Below are 21461 nucleotides of genomic sequence, written 5' to 3'. Positions count from 1 at the left end.
TTTCTGCTTAGAGACTTTGATTTATTGAGTTAGCCAAGTCTATACTTTTCTAAAAGCAATTCCAATAGAGGGCAGTGCTCTTGATGAACTACTCTGTCAGAATTTACAGGCATGCCCAGAGAGACATAGGCATGGAGTGTTCCTATATTCTGCGTGAGATATCAAAAAGCCCCGAGGTCACACATAACAGAAACATTTAACAAAGTCATATAAAGGGTGATCAAAAGAGCATAGTGTAGATGATCCCATACTACAAGATTTTGCCTTCCCTCAGAAATACAAAATAATTGTAGGAAATTTGCTGGGCAAAGGTTATGAAAAATCATCAGCTATTAATGATGTTTAATATCTTCGTATTAACGTATTAAACCATCTGGACGATGGGTTTAAGTGTACCCTGGTGAGGTTTGCTGATGGTACCAAACTGAGTGAGGAAGTGGACACTTTGGAAGGGAGAGCAACCCTGCAGAAAGACCTGGATAGGCTGGAAGAATGGGCGAACGAGAACCTTATGAAGCTGAACAAGGATACGTGTAAGGTCTTGCACTTGGGAAAACACAGTCTAGGACTGCAGTACAGGCTGGGATATGCCTGGCTGGGAGCAGCTCTTGGGAGAGGGACCTGGGGTTCCTGGTGGACAACAAGCTCAAAAGGAGTGAACAGTGTGCTGCTGCGGCAAAGAAAGACAACAGGATTCTGGTTGCATCAACAACGGCATCACCAGCAGAGATAAAGAAGTCATTATCCCACTCTACTCAGCGCTTCTCAGGCCACATCTGGAATACGGTGTTCAGTTTTGGTCCCTGCTATGAAAAGAGATGTGGACAGGCTGGAGAGGGTCCAGAGAAGGGCCACAGAGATGATCAAAGGACTGGGAATATGCCATATGAGGAAACGCTGAGAGAACTGGTTTTGTTCAGCCTTGAGAAAAGAAGGCTTAGGTGAGGCCTCATCACCAGGTTCCAGGATTTAAAGGGTGGCTACAAAGAAGATGGAGACAGCTCCTCAGCAGACCTTCATGCACTCCAGCTGGTCACTGACATAGAGGGCAACACCCCCTCCTCATCTCCTCTGCCTGTCCTTCCTGAACAGCCTGAATCCTTACGTTCCAGCACTCCAGTCACAGGAACCATCCCACCATGTATCCATGGTGCCAGTAAAATCATAGTCCTGCAGGGACGCCCATGTCTCTAACTCCTCCTGTTTATTCCCCATGCCATGTGTGTTTGCATAGAGGCATTTAAGTTGGGCCCTGATGAAGCTGGCTTTCTGGTTGGATTGGCTAGTATTCCTTTGTGCTGCACTCCAGGTGCTATTCCTATATTCGTCAATTCCTATATTGATTAATTGTATTTTCCAATAACATATTTTAAATAAGATTTGACTAACAGTGAGAGTAACATCAAGAAAAAGGGATCTTTGCCTGTCTTGTCTGTTTGGGTTTCCCCACAGCAAATTCAGTTGCTGTTGTTGTGTGTTACTCTTCTTTTCTTTCTTAGGTAAGAACTGTATTGTTTCAGCTTTGCAACAAAAGCTGTTAATACACTTTATTAGGAAGAATGTTACCTCATCATGTCCACGTTTTAGTGATGAGTGCCTCACTGTAAAGCCTATCTGGTGGTCAAATCCACCTGGACATCTGCACTATAATGATTTTAATACAAGGTTGTAATTTAAATAACTTTATCAACAACAACTGTTATCATCTATTCACAAACCTGGAGCACAGTATAGAACTTCCACTCTTCCACAGGAGAAGCTTAAGTGAGATGAGAAAGTGAGAGTTTCCCTCTGTACAAACACACATGACAAGCTTGTGACTGACTGGAAAATTCCTGAAGCAAAGCAGTTTTGTCAGCAACTGCCAATTTCTTGAACTGAAAGCACTTTGCAAAAAGCACCAGTTTTAATTACACTTCATGCATTTTGTCCAGCCAGCTATGGCACACACAGTTACAGTCCATCAGAAATTGTTGTTCTTCCCTATCAGCTCATTTGGCTGGGACTTCAGGATTCTTGTCTGCAAGACAGCCTAGGTACAGGACAGCCCCAACAACCTGCCTTTTCCCCAGATTTCTCAAGATAAGGGAATTCTCGCTGCTCTTCCAGATCCCCAGGTTACATGCAATGTGCTCAATTTCTTCCTCTTCAGATGAATGTGAGCCTTGTTCTTGGGACTCCTAACAGCCTCCAGCTGGACAGGTCCAGTGCAGGTCTGAAAGAACCTTTAGCAATTTGCAGGATTTGGCTAATTTTAATTGCCATACTTTATTTCATATAGGTAAATACAGCATACAAAACCAAATTAAAAGGTCTGTCACATTTGCTACATGACCTTTCCCTTCTTGTCAGCATATTTGTGAAGCACGTTTTCATACAAAAAAGCAATACTTTTGTTTGGCTTTATTTCCTGAACTAAGTACACCTCCTTGACATTTTTCTAAGTGAACTGGTATTAACATAGGAACTAATACAGCTTCATCAAAGACATCTTCCCTCCAGACATGTGCTAATCTTGCCTTCACTTTGCTTCAAAGCAAAGTGAACTTCATGAACTTCTGAACTTCACTTTGCACAAAAATGTGTCCTAGCTTTGATGACAAATTCATATGGATAAACATGAATAGATTATGTAATATATAGTTACATTTGAAAAGAGAAAGGAAAATATTTTATACTTGCTTTCATAATGCAGCCTTTAACAATGCATATGCTTTATTCCTCCCTCAAACACTGTCGTTCCTTCCCCCACTGTGCACTAATTTCTGGTTTGCCAAACAACCTCTGTCAATTTACACTGAAAGGAACAGGACCCAGCCCTCCTGTATGAAAGTGGGAGCAGATCTCTAATTGCATATACTGATCTTGAATCAACCTTCAGCTTTCTTTAGGTGTAAGGATGACAGAAAGCTATCCATCTTTGTTATATGTGGAAAATATAACAGAGTTTCTTTAGCTTAAAGATTTGATATCAAGTTTCTGTGGGCTTAAATGCAAGAAGGACTGACGTGTAATGCTATGGAGAAAGTCTTGAATGGAGAAGGTCCTGAATCAGATGTGATGCAGCTGGCAACAAATGAAGAGTGAAAGCTAGTAAACATGTCCTAACTATCACAGGTTAGATAACTCTTCCTGCAACAATACCCTTTGCAGCACAGGAACTGCTACAAAGGAAAGAATTTCCCAATGGAGGAACCCTGAGCGCTTTAAAGTAATCATTAATTTCTATCTCAAAGATTAACCTAAAGCCCCAACAATAAACTTATTTGTTTTACTTGAAAATGAGCAAATACAGTCACCGGTACTTCCACCTCAAGGATCCTGGCCATTTGCCTCGACTTACCCGCTTATGAAGACGTTCTGCTTCCTCCTGATACGCAGCAAGTTGTTGTTTCCATTGTTTTACGTTGGCAGTGGACTCCAGCAGGGCTGCTGTGAGCTTGGCATTATTACCCTTCAGCGTGGCCAGTTCTGCCTCCCAGTGCTTGCTGATTGTCGAACTGCACAGACAGAATGAGAAAGGTCAGAGCCCCCACATCTCTTCTTTTTTTTTTTTTTGTTTCTTAGAATGTCTTATAATTTTTTTTCAAAATATCCAGGAAAAATAGCATTATGCAACAATCTTATGACTGAATGTTCAAATGGAAATCCAAATGCTCAAATCATCAAAACTGTAAATTCAGAAAATACAGGTATATCATTACTGAAAAACAACCTCTACCCTCCCAGTTCAACAGGGTACTTTTTTTAAATAAAATTTTAAGGATGACGAAATCCACATTAGCTTCCAGAAAGCAACAAAGTGTAATTCTAGAGTACGTATATGGTTAGTCACTATTTTAATATATATGCATTGAGTGAAAGTGCTTTTTTAATCTACGACTTTATGAAATATATTGTAGAAAAAGATTTGTCACTAAATTGATTAAAGAGAGCTAATGCAGAGCTTTGGAACTACAGCTTCGCTGTCTTAATGCAAGCTTTCTACCCCTGAAATAAACTTTCTTTATTAAATACCGTATTTAATTTGAACTTGCAAACTCAAAGATCTTGAATTTCAACACCATACTACTATTAATATGCCTTTCCTCAGTAATATCAGCAAAGAGACTAAAGACCAAGGAGCATAGAGATATTATTGCTTTATTGCAAAGAGGAAGCCAATGCTGGGATTTACTGAAGTAGCCTATGGAGGAACAATCCTTGCCTACAATTTAGTTATTCTCTGAGCAATCACAGGGCTTTAATTATCACAGGTAATTAGTTTGCCATCATCCACAGACCCTGCCTTTGCACTCAGTATGCAAGGGAAAAACAAATCAGCCACATCAGGTGAATGTGTTAGTATGCAAACAGCTCATTAATGTTTACTTGTATAATGCCAACAGCATGTGAGGTGCACATCTACATGGAAAATACATATAGAAAATAATTCAGTTTGTCTAATTAGCTTACTATTAAAGGCACCATTGAATCCCAAAGTCCTGTAACTCTGGCCAAAATGATTTTGTATATAGGTTTATGATGAATTATGAGGAATTATTATAATCTAATTATTTATTATAATAAATACATTTTATGTGCTTAATTTCATTATACATTATTAATATTTTGCATGCAAGTTTATAGGTTTATTTGAACTTTGTGCATATGAACAATGAAACATTCTACCACCACTTTGTCCACCGAGTTTCTTTTTTCCACTTCAAGCATGTGAACAGCCTATTCCACCAAAGCATATTTTAAAACCATTATGACCCTTATAAATGCTCCTAAGGTGTTCAAAATCAACCAGCCACCAAGAAACATTCATTACCAATTCAGATCACATCTACTGTTTCACTAAAACATGAAGTCTAATTCTTCCGCTCTCCAGCATTTCCTTCCAAATACACTGCTTCATCCTCTTGAACAGGAATACAAGTTCCTTCAGAAGAGGAATACAGGTTCTTTCAAATGGCTCTAGCATTTCATGATCTATTCAACTAACTTGAAGTTCACCACTGGAAATTTTAAATCTTAAATGACTCAACTAAAATAACGATAATCCTACTTCATCAGGGAACACTGACTCACATATTAAAGAAGACGAGAACAAATTTCTATAACAACATCTAGTCTTCTGTTTCTCTAATCAGATTTACTTTTCACTTATAGTAGCATAGCAGATCAACAAATTTGGTAAAAAACATGTCATATTCATAACTGCTTGATGTGCTCATCCGGCAAACAAATATGCATTCCAGCCATCCCATGCAGGTGAATAGTTCCATTCAGTAGTCCTGCTACGGCAGGACTAGTAGCAAACTGTGTGCGTGTGAGACCTATCCATGTTTACAAAATGTGCCTTACTATTCATCTTTCCCCACAGGAGAAATACTCACACAAGATTCTATATTGCTGTAACACTGCAGATTAAAAGCTTTGTATCTGGGACAGTTGCGGGATGAGAATTGTTTGGTCACTTAATTTCCTAATTTAATACACAAACAGGGAAGGAAAGGATTTTTTTTCCAGTGTAATAATGCATATATCCACAATGATACCAGGTAAACTTCTAAGCCATGAAGATCCCAGAAGACAGACTCTCAGTGAGTAATAATGTGAGGGGGATTGGTGGCGTATTTCACCGTCACCTTTGCCCAGTGCCCTTACTACTCTGCCAAGAAAACAGTCAGGAGCTCTTAAGTTATTGCTTGTATACTGGACTGTCAGCACTAAATACGAAGCATGTATTTCTATTACTGTTATGGCAAACATGGCTCAAAAACTAGAAGGTTTCTTTGGAACTGGTTACCTTTAAATTGGTTGTTTTCAATAGGAATGCACCACTATTATTTCTCAGTCATATTCTTTATCCCCAAGAGATCTACATAGTGGGCATGAACATGTCTACTGAAATGCAGATGTTATTTGTTTGTAGCATATACTGTTTTTTTCCACAAATAAATTATACTTTATCTTCTATAGATTGTACTATGGCAACTATTTACTTATCCTGCTTCTTCTTACAAAACTCCACATTCTCTGACACAAACACAACCACATGGTGGATATCATACCAGGAAACACAGAACCAAAGATGTGAATTTTCTGTTTCATAAAATTGTAGTTGATTAAAATAGCTCATAACCAGTCCTGGCACGGCTCACTTACTTTTCTCAAATACTTTCTCGACAAACCCAAAAAAACCCGAAGCTAAGGCCCTAAAAGATAATTAAAATTATGCTTTATGGATTATTTTGGTTAAAACTGGATTTATTTGGATTTAAACTAATTACTTTAGGATTAGATAAAAGCACACCTACAGCAGGCTGTTCTTAAGCTAGACTAGGCGTATCTGCATTGATGCCTGTATCTGTAGAGCTAGACTCGTTCAAATTTATCAGCACTTCCAGAGGAAACGCTGAGAAACATATGGTTCAGACACAATGAGAATTCTCCCTCAGAGGAGAATATGCTGGGGCTAACACCCGGGAGAGGGAACACATAAATCCAGAAGCTGAAGAACACACTGGGATATTCAAAGGGCTCCCAGCAACTGCTAGAGCCCATGGCCAGAATTTTGATGGCGGAACAGCTGCACTACAGTCCCTCAGGATAGGTACAGAAGAGCAGCACATACTTTTTCCCTCTAAAACCTTTACTTAATTTCTGTTTGAAAGGCTTTTTGCTAAAAGGAATTGATTTTGCCCTCAACGTACTGGATTCTGTCATAGGAAGCACACACACAGCTCTGTCAGGTTGTCTTAGCAGTTATAAATATCTAAAACAAACCCAAATCATTCCCCATGTGTTCTGAGATTATTTGCTGTAGGAAGCACATGAAATACGAAAATTTACTTAGTGATCAAAGTGATCCAAACTGCAGTGCAGCTTCTACCAGAACACCTTTCGGTTTTGCACTGTGGTGCAAAGAGCAAAGCCATACATATACATTGGGGAACACGTTTGCAGTCCTGTGGTGAAAGAATTAGACCTGCATACATGTTTTATTTTGTTCTGAAAGCCATCCATCCCCTCGCTGGTGGTGTCACAATTTTCATAGTTATTTCTTCAGACCTGTCAGGATTAACATCACTGACTGCTTGGCATGCTCAACATTTCAAGATGGTCCTTCAAAAAAAGAGACATCCTTAACACTCCTGCTTGTTGCCTGTTTCTCCACTAAGTTTTTGAAAATATTCTAACAGAGAATAAAGCCTGGTTGTTTACCTTGTGAAACTTCCGAACATCTGAAAGTAAGAGAAGATGCTGGTTTGCATACACCACTACATTAGTGCCAAATACAAGAGGGGAAACAGGCCTCTAAAGGATAATAGCAAAATCTCTGTTTTATTGGCTCAACTGATCATACTATAGAAAAAATGCTTTCATAACAGAGGTTTAGGTCTGATTGCACACAAAATTATCTTTACAATAATAACTCTTCATGAGACTGTAAGCACTTCTTAGCGAACAAAAGGTGAAAACTCTCCCAAATCTCCAGTCCCCTAGAGCTGGTATCATACAGCCTAACTGTAGTACCCCCTGCAAATTAAAGTTGGAGTCAATGATCTTCCATACTTTTAGGCATTCTGACCAATTAACATCAGGCCAATCTCCCTTCTCACTAGGGATTAGTTACAACCCCGGTAAGTCACTGAGGAATAGCTTTGCTATCTGTCCATCTGTGACCTGAATAGAGTGCCAGAGGCTATAAATGCATGATTATCTTTCTCTGCAAAGTAGGTCACTTAAGGAAAATTAATCCGAAAAGCTCCAGTCACCACATTTAGCCAGTTGGAGAAGGCTTACAAAGGCAGGGGGTGGGACAGCACACATTAATGAGTTGCATTCAGAATGAAGTTATTTTGAGAGATGCCTTCATGAAACACTGAAATAAAGGCAGTTCAAATCAAGAGATGTTTTCTGCTTCTTGAATCACTACTGCTTATTCATTGTTTGCTGAGTTGTACGCAGTACCAACACTATAAAACATGCTTTAAGCTTCATTTCAGGTTTATAGAAATAAAATGTGTGCAGAATTCTGCTTTATTAACATTGGATTTTTATTTTATTTTTTATTTTAATATTGGATTCATTGCATAAAATGAATTAATTAAAAATTGGATTTCTTACTATAGCGTAGTCATGGTTTCAAAGAACTACAGTTACTCAAGAGCACATAAATTCTTTTATTCGGGTGTCACTGTGATCTGCACTGCAGGTGTACGGTGAGCAGTGCTACCCTGGGAGAGTAGAAATGAGGAGGAATTCAGCTGAGTAGAGAACGGAGTACTCTCACTACAAATTTTGGCATCTGGTATAGTAACTAAATCCATAAGACTTGACAAATATGAACAGAGCAGATTCCCTGTAGCTGCTGCCCAGATTATAAATAGTGGCATGTGCTGGCAGCAGCCCAAGAGCCTGGTGGAGTGAGCCTTACTGATCAGAGGGAGAAGTATGTCAACCAGCTGGTAACAACGCATTAGATGTGCTGGCAGCAAGGGGTGATCCTTTCTGACAGCCTTGCTGGTAAGCCTTACGGAGCAGCTCCTCATGCTTAAGGAAGCAAAGGGGGATTGTGAATGATTTGTTTCTGCTACAGTAGTATCTGAGGGCTCTAGTGAACGCAAGTAGTGTGGTTTTTTCTCTTTGGAAGTGTAAGACAAGTGTTTGGGTTTACCCAAAAATCCTTGGTGCATTTGGAAAGAAATTCTGCACAAGGTCCTTACGAAATCCTCCATATGAAATAAGCTTCAGATAATGCTGAGGTCCCAGGCTGGGAAGCGTGAGATCGCTGCAACCAGCTACGCTTGCTATTGCCTACACTGGAATGATGCGACTGTCCTATTAGATGGAGATGTTGACTCTGCTGGCACAAAGGACGAGTGCAGCATCCCTCAAGGAATTCCTAAAAGCTCAAGAGAATCCTCCTCTCATTCATACTGAGAATGGGAGTTAAGCTCCTCACTTCGTGTCCTGATTTAGAAGAAATTTTAAACAGGCATTTTGGGAATTTCACCCCCTGTCAGAGATTTCAAAAGGCACCTCCTGTGGCCGTCTATTAAATGTGTAAATTACTTGAGGATAGAAAGGATTTAAACGTGATGGTTTTAGAGTTTGTCCTGCTGCTAATCCAAAGTACCATATTTCCTCGTTACTGATATGGAAATTTCTCCCTCTCTCTTTAACATTCAAAACACAACTGGAAACAGAAAGGGGTTTTGTCATTTATTTAATTAAACAAAATTAGGGTCGTAGAACGAGGGGGAAGCTGAAGAAAGAGCAGTGGAGCAGATCAGGTCCTACCTCCTACCATTCCAGGAAGAGGCAAGAAAGAGAAGTTTTGAGCTGCTCTGCCATTTTAATCTTCGTACAAAGCTCTCTGCTTGTACAGGCCCAGTAGAGTCAGTCATTCAAAAGACTCTGAACTTAGGTGCGTGAGCGACACAGTCATCTACAGTATAGTTAAATAATTAAAGGCCAGCTTTGGGGAGGGAAAGCTATGGTAAGAATGACAGCTTTTGTAAGAAGAAAACTGAAGAAACAAAACAAAATTGCTTCTTTACAGCGACTGCTTATTGTCTTATCTGTAGTTGTGATTAACTGGACACATACAAAAGGAAGTCTTATTTGACAAACTGGAATTTATTAAAAAAGGGTAAATCCTCTCAAAGTTATAATCAAGAGATAATTACCAGGAAATTACTTTGAGTTAAATATTTTGAGTGAGGCCAATGAAAAACTAATTAATATTCAAAGAGATCCTTATCCTTAATTAGAGTATTCAAAAGAATTTTTAGCAAAGGAGGATAGCTCCCCTGGGGAGAGAAGTAGGAACATTAACAGAGCATGAAAGATCTGTTCTTCCCTTTGGGATAAGAAATATCTACATGATCTCAATGGAGTTACATCAGCACAAAACCAGGGAAATATAATTATGAATCAGCTCTTTAGATTGGTTAAACGACAAACTCAATCATAGCGAAAAAGATGAAGGAGGCCCTTGAAGCACACCCTACCTTAAGTGAGGTAACCAATAGCAAAGCCACACACACCTACTGGTAAGCGAGAAAGGCAGCCGAATGGCTGAGATCAGCAGATGACAGCGTGAGTTTTCTGAGAGTCTATCATTCCCTACAGATGTTGAAGGTTTATCCCACTCCAGGGTGTATCGCTTTGTTTTATTATGCACACCCCTTTGCTGAACTCAGAGCTACAATACACTTGAACTCCCAATTTCTGTGTCAGTGTAGAAGATAGAAATGCAGACACTTTTTCTGCAAATTTGGGCAGAGGGATGTTTATGGAGCTATTGTAGATTTCTCTTTCAAGGTGTTTCACATACGATCTTTCACTTTCATTTAGCCTTTCAGTTTGACCTTGCTCTTGGATTCTGAGTCCTTCAAAGTACCCATGCAGCCCTCAGACAGAAGAAGAGTTGCCTTTCCAGTTCTGCTATAGGCAGTCTTGTTCTTAGGCGTCCCTTGTGCTATGCTTTATCAGCTCACTGGGGAAGGGTCAATATCTTTGCAAACTTGAGGGATGAAGATGACCAAAGAGGCTGAATAATGGTACAGACTCTTTCCCCTACATAGCAGGCCACTATACAATGCACATTGGTTACTATAGCCTATTTAGATCCACTACCTAAACCCATGTTCTGTATGTTGTAACACAGCCTTCATTCCTTGCAGGGCCCATAGAAACCACCACAACACAGACTGCCTTTCAATTTGGAAGCTTATCACTGAGGAATGGAGTGGATATTAAACTCTTTTTAAGGAAGAAAAATTTCCCAGAAATATTCTCTATGGTGACCCAGCACAGTATTCCCGCAGAAGACAACAAGGCCAGAAGAAAAAATAAGTATGGTGCTTATTGAAACACAAAGAATCAATAGCAACAGAAGAGCTCCTGAAAGGCACTCTCTGGGGTGCAGAACTAACCCAAAATTAATACTTCAGCTATGATCCTTATCAATCAGGGACTTAGATTCAAGTTAGACCCAAGTTAAAGTGGGGGACAAAGAGAAGACTCTCTCTTCTCCACAAGAAACAATGAAGTTTCCAAGCTTCTTGTATTGTCTGCTAGTGTTCTCTGGATGTGTTTGCACAGGTGACATTTAAACTCTGTTTCTCATTAAACTTACACTGTTCAGATAGTTTTATGCATGTCTTTTGTACACTGTATCACAATGCAAAAGACTTATATTTAACCTGAATTATCACAGTAGTACTAAGAAAAACCCTGATTTCTCTGAAGAGGCTCAACTTTTATTTTAATTTTATTCTCTTAAAAAGATGTCATTTTTGTCTTAGTCATTTAATTTTATATAGTAAAGACAGACTAGGTTATCTCTTCATGAAGGCCATAAAGCATAAACCAAAATCAGTGCGACTGTCATAACTTGTAGCCCTTTGCAAGAGCAAGCATAGATAATTAACTTCTAGCTTTTTTTTGCACTAAACATTAAAACATCATGGACCTAACATTTATCACAGACTCTGAAAAATTAAAAAAGATTTGCCCTTGATCCCTTACTGAAATAGCTTATCAGTATCACTGCAAGTATTTTATTCTCATGCCTGTGAGACCTTGCAGACCTAAAATTTTATCACTCTGAAAAGTAAAAAAAATATTTGCCCTTGTTCCTTCACTGAAATTGCTTTTTGGTATCATTGGAAGCAGTTTATTCCTGTGCCTGTAATGTATCTCATATTTTTCACAACCGATACCCAGTAAGGTAGGTTTTTTTAGTGCATTAAACACTAGGCATAATTCCTTGCTGTTGCTATGGCGCTGAATACTTCAGATATCCCAACAAAACTACATTTTCAAAAACAACCTAAGTTATTTTGGAACTTACGTCTCATTTTCTAAAATGACTAGGTGTTTGGCTGCAAAGCAAGTCAGATTGACTTGGGCTCCTATGGTACTTAATCACTTTATGAAAGCAATTAGATGATGTGGTTATTGGCAAGTCAGATACCAGGACACTGTGGCCCTGACACTAAAGTGATCTGAATTACGACCACTTTCATTCTGGAACTCATTTGTACATACAAGAATTTAAAGCAGTTTAACTGTAAATTCACACTCTGAATTAGTATAGACTAATTTTGCTGAGGCCCTTGGCTAGCCAAAACCCTATGTTTCTTTCAAAAATCCGACCTGTAACAACAATTTCTGTGTGCATTGAACCAATCCGCGCTCTGTCAGCAATGTAACAGAAGGGAGTATTTGACTGCCCTGCACCTCTCTCAGCTCAGGCGTCATTTATTGAGTGCTGTTCTGATTTTAAGAGCTTCACTGAACTGTGCTCTCTATTACACCTCCGTGAGTGTGAGAACCTTCCCCAGCTTCACTACAAAAACGCTGTGGTAGTAAGGACAATGAACAACTCCTTTCCCAGTGACCACCACCAAGCAAAACAGGGCCAAAAAGCCCCCAGCTTCTGAAGGCCATATGGACTGGGGAGTTTGCACCCTCCACAAATGGCCCTGGTCCATGTCAACTGGCCAGATAAGACCCCAAGCACAGTCTGCACGTTGCCAGGCTTAGCGCCCTTCCACCTCTACAATCTTCCATGGCTTTATCTTGTGATCTGCAACCTTCCCACCCCAGACTGAAACCCTTCTGGGCATGCAATGCACGCCTGTGCTCTTGTGCAAGGAAAATACCACTTTGGTGAGTGGCAATGCAGCCCTCAAACCATTGCAGGTGTGTGGAACTGGAAAAGGACCCCATACAAAACAGTAACTGTGTCTGACAGCCGCAGGGACACCGCACGGGTGCAGAAGAGATCCAGCCCCATTGTTGTAGCACATGGAAATGGTTCAGCCCACAGCCCTCAGTGCCAAAGCCCATTTTATTTAGCCATATAGATGTGGCCCATGAGGCTGTTACAGCTACAGGTGGATTCTATGGAGCTCAGCAGAGATGCTCAACTTTGCAACAACAAAGAGAAGACAGTAAGAGCTACGCCCTGAGCAACTGCAGCCACACATAGAGCAGCGAGGTGGGTGAAGGGACCTCACCCAACCCTGTAAATCTGACATACACCACGTGAAAGGGGTGGAGGTGCTCAGCACTGCATTTCCAGGTACTGCCATAGCTTTAAGTGGAGCGAGCTGTGCCTCTGCTGAAGGCAGAAGCTGCTACGAGAGGCTGAATGTGCAAGATTTGTGAGTGCCGATTTTATATCTTAGTTGAACCTTCTGCTAGTGACACCACAAGACAGCTCAGCCTCTAAGACCCCTTAATGCTGGTTCCTGTCTTACTTTCACAGCAAACACCGAACTCAGCAGAAGAATCATTACAGCTGCAGGGCCTCGCTACTCCACTGCCAGCAACAGGAAGACATTCTATAGGATGACCTACAGAAATACTTGTATGTGATTAGGCAGTTGCATAAAGGTGAACCATTATTATGAATTATGAACCATTTGGCCTCCACCCAGCTAGTGCATTAGGTTACCTTACAATATCAAATAATAACTACTGGTGCAATTCATTTTTGCATTACAACTGCCAGTTTGCTTATCCCAGTAAATACAACAACGTGCATCAGTGGCACAGTTAGTGCAAAAGATGAACTGTTAGTTTACATGCTGACGGCAAGTAATTTTATTTCATTAAGGGAACATAAGCTATGTGAGAGCATGGTAAATTTAATTAAGTTTCATTTATCTCCTGTGATAGCCATAGAATTACTTAAGAGTAAGTAGACTACATATAAAGGCCAAACTGAGCCATCTCTGGAGCTGTCAGAAGTACTTTGAAGAGCAAGCAGTAGGGTAGGTCACATGAACTATATGATCCCAGTAAAACATTTAATAACTGTACTGGTTTGAACAAAACAACTTTTAAGTGAGTTGCAACACTTGTAAGTGGATACTGCAACTCATGTTTTTTTCCATCCCAGCTTTTTAAGAGAACGGAAATATTAAATTTGCCTTGTTTAAATCAAATCTGAATCCAAGAAAAGACTGAATTTCTTGCACTACATTGAACCTAGAGTCAAATTTACTAAAAAGAGATTAAGCGGATGAAAAAAAAGATTACTTTTAATACATGGGAAGTCTCTGATACTGGGAATTTTTCTATGAACTACACATTAACACTGAGAAGAGGCAGTCCCTATATAAGTTTCTCTCTCTCCCCTATTGTAAAAAATCCCAGTTTTTAAGAAAAAACCCAACATGGCACCTTGCTTAACTCTCTGGTGGTTGCTACTTCTTATTTACTCAGTCTAGACTAAGTGATCTTAGGTTTCCTCCAGTTTCTCTTCAGAATAACGCACAGGTCAGAAGATTTGGCTCAAAACTCAGCCAGAAGACAAAATTACAATAATTTACAGATCTTTTCTTCCCAATTCAACACTTCGTTGACACAACAGTTTTAAAGAAGCTCCACCTTACTTAACTTGCCACAAACCAACAGGGATGCCAAGAATATGAAGTTGCACATGAGCTGCTAGTTGGAAATCCACAAACAGCAGAAGAGATGCTGAGCTCCCACCCTTTTGCAAGGCTATGCCAATGTGACAGAGCACTGCTTCAGCATGTTTTTTTCTAATATTGTGAGCTCTATTTCACTTTCCCTGATAAGGCATCTAGACTAGGAAAAAGGTAGGGCAAACAGCATGATGTGAAGATGTTTCAAAGACAGCCTTCCTGAGCCTCCCGCTGTGCTGAACTGAAGCCCAGCACAAATGCTTCCTGAAGTGCTGAAGCAGAATTAAACAAGAATGCTAAAATCTCTGGAGAGCATAGAAAGAAGGTGCTACACAATCAGTGTTGTCATGTAATTAAGTTAGTTTTAAATTTCAGAGTATTTCCTAAATAAAGTGAACAGGTGAGTCGCAGTCATACACGTGATCAGTTAGATCACATGTCAGGGATGTAGGAAACTATTTTAGCTATCCTCTTAAAATTCAGGGCATCTTAATCAGAATGTATTGCCTACCTGAAAAAGCATTTGGCTTCAGACAACAAAAACTTATCTTATTTTTATGCCTATTTTCACTATAGTGAGGGGAAAAAAATCTTTTATTTTTCTATTTTATTATCCAACTACAGAGTTGGATAACTTACTGCAATTCAGTCAATTCAGTTTTAGGATTTTGGTTTGGTTTGCTTGTTTTTTTTTGTCTGAGCCATGTTGTTTAAATAAAATTACTTCTTAATTTCCTACATGGTTGCAATCTCCCAGAAGAATGGTTTTCACTATTCTAGCTTTAATTTCGAAACTAAACCCTTTGCATTTCATGACAGGAAGACACAACATCATTACACCACAGTGCCACAAAGTAAAAACTGCAAAGGCAACAGACCTACAACTGGAGCTCAACAAATGGACCACACGTAACATTTTATTATTGTGTACTTGAGAAAACAGAGTCCTAGACATCCCGGACATTTTACTTCAGCACTTTCACCCAGCCCCAGCTTCCTTCATTTGCCAAATGGCTTAAGAGCTGATTAAAAAAAAACCTCTTACATTCTACTTCGTTGCTGGTTTGTGCCAACCCAATTCATTACAGACAAAACTCGATGGCTGTTTGGTGTCACTGTGAAATACTTTGATGATACTTATGAATTGCCAGTTGTCCATATCTCACCAAAGTGCTATTCAGCAACTTAAATACATCTTAGCAGAGCCCCCTCTTATATGATCAAAACACTGATCAACAGAAACAACTTCCTGCCTGTACTACAAAATGACACTGGCAACTACAGTGATATTAAAGGAACTCAAAAGATGTGACTCTTTAGGTACAGAAAGTGTCCCTAAAGCATAAAGCTGATGGAAAACCACAGGAAATGCTGATCTCCATTGTATTCCCCATTTTATTCTTCAAGCTAACTCTTACCTCAAGAAGAGAACATATTAAGTACTTCATTTTTGTGATAGACAAAATATTCCACTTCTGTGTTTATGTGTGCCTGCCCCTAACCTCTACCAGTGTCTGCAGGAAGCAGATCAATGCTATCGAAGTTCCACTGCAAGGGGTCTGCCCACTACAGCATGATGGAAAACAATCAACGTGACACAATCTGTTCAAGTGGAGCCTGAATTCTCTTTGTGCATTCAGACACATTCTGAAATGGCTTACAATAAACCAATTTTGGCTTTTTACTTGATCAACGAGCTTTTACTCTAGTCTTCCAGGGGCTTACGCTATCTGGACAGGAGATCTGTAGGGAGAGGGAGTAGGGAGAGGGAGTAGGGAGAGTAGGGAGAGCAGGGAGAGGGAACGAACAGCCCACCAGGGAGTCGCGGCAGGGTGACAGCATTGCCAGGGAAAATGACACTGTATTGTCTCCATAGAAAACAGGAAGCACAACTCTGGATCATAACATTGTGGCACAGGAGGTAAAGGACTTTAAGGACGGACCTGGTAAAGAGAGCTTAGTGGATGAAACTCACCTTCCCCAGGCCTAGATGTTCAAAAGCTAAGAGAGGTTAAGTACCGTGAGATGGCACTTCATCTGACTGGTCCTAGATGCCTATCTAGGAAGAAAAGGATCAGGAACTACGGAAGGCCCCAGGCACAATTTTTTGACCTCAGTGTCACATGAATGTGGCAGAGTTTGGTGGATCTCCCTCAGAGGACCCCAGCCACAGTATTCTCTAAAGGAATTACTACCTTAACTAGGTTTACTTGCAATGCCTACCTCTAAATAAGGGAGAAATCTTTAACAATCTTAATTCATCTGACAAAAAATGACACACTCCAAAGCATATAATAGTAGTAAAACAACATGGATATTTTGGATTAAACTTGAAACTAAGCCTTTTACTTCACGTGAAAATTAAGAGCTCCTGGTCCTTGGTCTTGCATCTCCTGCAGGGATGCAAAATGATCCCTCAAAGCATACACAGCTTATGAATTTCAGTCAGCTCTATTCCAGATAAATTCTAGAAAAAAAAAACTTTGATGACAGCTACTTTTGTATTAGGGATTTTTTTAAATATGAAACAATCTTTTTAAAAAATACACTGTTAGTACTCATGCTATGTATTTTTAATATAGAGAATTTTCTAAACTGCTTTTCTCTGCTTTGTCAAACTTCAGCTTCTAAGTATGCATTCTTTCAAGAAGTGGGCAGAGGTAATCCATTTGGCTGAATCCTACCAATAAATATATATACCAGCAAGTGGCTTCATCAAGTTTACCATGACTTCTTTGCACCATGCAGGCAGCCATATGTTGGCTCTGAACTGCGAGAAGCCAACAGACACAGCCCAGTTAGTTCCTAAAACACGTGTGCCTGGGATTGAATATTCCAGGAGACAGAAGCGTTCACACAGCTCTACCCAGTCCTCCTTTCCGTGTGACTGCTGAAGAAGCCCATACCAGCTGCACAAGGTACAGTTGCTAGTTATAGTTGCTAATTCTGAAGCTTTAACTATGGCACCAGAGAGGCAGCAAAGGAATAGGAGCTGCAGCCACCTCCTAAACTCATGCTCCATCTCTGCTTCCTTTTAACCCAAGTAGAATTTGGCACAGCAGCACATCTACCTCTTATCTTCAACAGGAAAAGAATCCGTAACTTAAAAATTTGTTGCCAGCTATCATTGGCTCTGACTTTCATGACCAAACCCCTAGGAGAAAGTTATCTAACTGATTAAAAATTAGTTAATTTCTAAAGCCCATATGGGCTTCATTAACACCATCTAAGCACTTTATAAATGGCAAAACTCATGGATCCAAGGATCCATGTAGTGCATTTTAGGTGAATCCACAATTAATAATTCATCAAGACTTAAGATGCTTGGCACTTTGTAACTCGGGTCAGGTGTAATGTAAATTCCCAAACCCCATATCTAATAGTATTGTTATAAATGACAGGAGGAATAAAATGAATGACGGGCTCTTAAGCTTAAACATCTGCAGAAGATCGTGCTCGCCAGACTGAATTCTGTTTCCAGAGTGCACCTCTCCTCCAAAAGAGGGGGTAATTAAGAAGGTGATGATACAAAAAAAAGACTAAAAGGAATATAAAAATCAATAAAGTAAACTGATCATTTCATCTCCAATGTGAGTTGTTAAAGGATGAAGGTAAGTTTATTTATATTCTGCTTGGAACTTGGACAAAAATGAGTTCTACACTGTTTCAAGAATAGTAGTTATTCAGTCATTAACGTTGTCATCATAGTTGTATGTGTATCATCCAGCCTTCTAGACAGCAGTGAAACCATAACCACCATAACAGCATATATAAGATTTCAGAAGTGGGTATCTATCTATCTATCTATCTATATGTGAATATCTCACAGGGGAATTCCATGTCTCCCATGATCCACATCTAAACCTGAGATGAACCAGAAGGCAGAGTAACTTGCTGATATCAGTAAGAGGACTAAACTGGTATCAGTCAAATGCATTCAATGGAGCTTCACCCTCACTAAAATGTACTCAGTTACACGCTTTTTTCTTTTTTTAACTTTTCTCCATTTTAAAAATACTTCCCTCAAGTATTCTACTGGGTTTGGCCCAGCTGCCTAAAAAACTTATAACCTTTTTCTTGGAATAAAGTAGACAGATGAGGTACAGCAACACAGAGATCTTTTGGAAGACCAGATGAGTAGCCAAAACAGACACTATACCTGGTGCAGGGCAGAGAGGCCAAGTGACTTGGGAACACAGACTTCGTGTGAAAAGACCACTAGCTGAAAGGCTTGGGCTTCTTTTTTTTTTTTTTTGCTGCAATTGGGTTGTGTGAGGGTTTTTTTTGGTTCGGTTGACTTAATTTTAGCTGCTGTCTTCTCAGTAAAGCAGGAAACTAATTCCTGGCACAGAATCATAGAGTGGCTTGGGCTGGAAGGAACCTTTAAAGATCACCTCTGCCATGGGCAGAGACATTGTTTGCTGTACAAGAGGCTGCTTAAAAGCCCCATCCACCCTGACCTTGAACACCTCCAATGATGGGGCATCCACAACTTCTCTGAGCAACATGTTCTACTACTTCATCACCCTCGTTGTAAAATATTTAGGTGAAGGTATTCAAGTACTCAAGCAGTTGAACAACTGGAGATGTTTCTTCATTAAGAACACAACACATATTCAAGAAAGTATGGTTTTGGGGGGCAGGTTTACAAGAGAAAGGCTGTAGTTTGAGAATATATTGCTGCTGTGAGCTATAACATAGTTTAATATATCAAAACTGACAAAAAGCAAAGTTTTCTCTTGCTTTCTGAGTTTTTTTAAAGCTGTTTTTTAGCTTGCGGACTTTGAACTCAAAACTGTTCAGCAACACTCTGATTTCCTTTACTTCTAAGGAATATGACAGAGGCATTCTACCACGACTACAATGACTGTAAACAGCACGAGTTCATCCATGTTCTGTATATTGATTTTACAAAATAATCCAAAATTGACAATAAGTGAACCTTGAGTTGATTAAAATACACAACAATCGAAGTAAGATAGTGACGCAGACTGTTCTGCAGCATACTCAAAAGTAATCTGAAGGCCACAAATCTTCAATTCTCTTTAATTTCCTTTATCTAAAACTGTGTAACCTTTTCAAAAATTTCTGTGTAGATGAGAATATGTACCCTGAAACCCAAGTCTAGAACTACTCTTTCATGGAACCAGATTATAACTAGAGTCCACCGAGAGACAGAAAACAGTAAATGAACAAGCCTGGAAAAGTTTCTTTAGCATTTGTCTACCCATATAGATGGTTGCGTAAGCATTGTATTTTGTATTGGTACAGATAAGTGGACTAAGTCTTGCACTTGAAATGAAGCAGCTACACACCAGCTACAAGGAGCCCCTACCTTCTGAGTGGCTGTTGGGGCATAATTTGAAGTGGTCTCTTTGGAGAGGCAAGGCAATGCGTGTGCAGATGGGTGCAAACTGTGTGACACTCTTACCTGCAGAACAGACTGCCATAGGAAAGTCTTGTTACAAAGAGCCAAAATTCCAGGCTTTGAAGAAAGCTCCCCACCTCCTCATCAAAAATTAATCCCAGACTGAAGGTATGGGCATGAGTGGTTCACACTATCTTAGTCTTGAAATACATTCGCACATCAACTTTCCTAACCAACAAGGAGGAAACAGTGAAGTTTGAGTAATCAGGCACTGTTTGTCCTGCAATAATATGTTTGTCCTGCAAAACATCCCCTCTGCCTTCATTTTTCACATGAGACTTCTCTTTTGAAGGGTCATGACTGTTAGAAAATTGATTTGGGACTCAGGGGATCAATAGTTGTGTGGGGTTTTTTTCCATCCCCACTGACTTCAGGTGTTACTGGCTTTCTGTTTCTGTTTTTCCAATGGGTGGATGAAAGATGGTAAGTATGCACTGAGGCTTCCATCTGAACAAGGCATGACATTCGCAGTTTCAAAGTATTAAGTCTTTCCGCAGATGATTTTAAAATAAAAAGCAATTCTACAAAGTGGCTATTTCCTCTCAAAAGCTTTCATTGTGTTTTTTTCTGGAGAACGGTGCATTGAGACCTGCAGCATTTCTTTGGCGTCTGTTCTCTTTGATACTAATGACACTTCTCAGTTTGGAGAAAAATGTTCGAAAAGACACTGGTTATAGCTGGAAATGTTGACTTAACTTCAGCAAAAATTACTCAGAGATGCCTCTGGTGTATTAAAGACAACGCCTTGGACTGCTTCATAGTGTCTGGGAAAAGTTCTGTTTGCAGCTTATCCCTACTTACTGGTTAAAAGGTTTCCTATGATGACACTGAACAGTGTCAATAACACTGACTGGTAGGACTAAAGAAAGCATGATGTATCACATGTCTACGTAAGATCTTCTCTAACTTTAATTCTTCTTGAAAAGATGATTGCATGGTTGAGCTTACAACTCACAAACCAGCAGACATTCTAAATATTGTATCTACAAATCATACCATAAAACAAACTCACAGACACTGCTCACAAACTTAAACAAGTATACACACTGGTATCGAAATGCACCATAGAAAAAGTTGATTACAAAAGTAAATTACTAGAAAAATTCAGAATAAAGAGAACAGGTCCTCTACCAATGCCTAAAAATGACAAAAAATAAGTCAGTGTGCTAAGAGCAGACTCCTGAAATGAGTAATGCATTTCAGAAAACTGTATTCTTGAAAATACCTAACAAAATTAATGACTGTGAATTAATGGATGCAATAACAAAAAACCCCAAACCATCCACCCTAAAGAATCTGATTTAGCGTTAAGAATCATATAACCCAATTCATAGAGCCAATGTTCACAGTTGCTGAAGTATTAACAATCTTTAATGTCTGTACTTTGGATAAATTGAGCAAAATGGATGTATTTTAGCAAATCAAAGTTCATGCCTTAAGCAAGAAGGTGTTTTTTTCACTTTTACTGGGCATTTTTTTAATGTATGTGATTAAAGGGGGAAAAAATTAAATAGTACAAGTAGCACCATTTTGGTTTGGTTTTGATTTGTGGGGTTTTTTTGTTTGTTTTTAAAATATAAATTGCA

General features: G+C 39.5%; 1 protein-coding gene across 1 annotated transcript in view; it reads right to left on the bottom strand.

Annotated features, from left to right (window-relative positions):
- HOMER1 (homer scaffold protein 1) overlaps positions 1–21461 on the bottom strand; it is a 66225-nt gene that overhangs the window by 18246 nt on the left and 26518 nt on the right. The window contains exon 5 of the mRNA XM_074165883.1: positions 3344–3500. Coding sequence (XP_074021984.1) covers positions 3344–3500 — 157 coding nt within the window. The remainder of the gene's footprint in view (positions 1–3343; positions 3501–21461) is intronic.

The sequence above is a fragment of the Numenius arquata genome, chromosome Z (genome assembly GCF_964106895.1).
Source record: "Numenius arquata chromosome Z, bNumArq3.hap1.1, whole genome shotgun sequence".
NCBI lineage: Eukaryota > Metazoa > Chordata > Aves > Charadriiformes > Scolopacidae > Numenius > Numenius arquata.
Note: the sequence above shows the minus strand (reverse complement) of the source record. Positions and strands in the feature narration are given on the sequence as shown.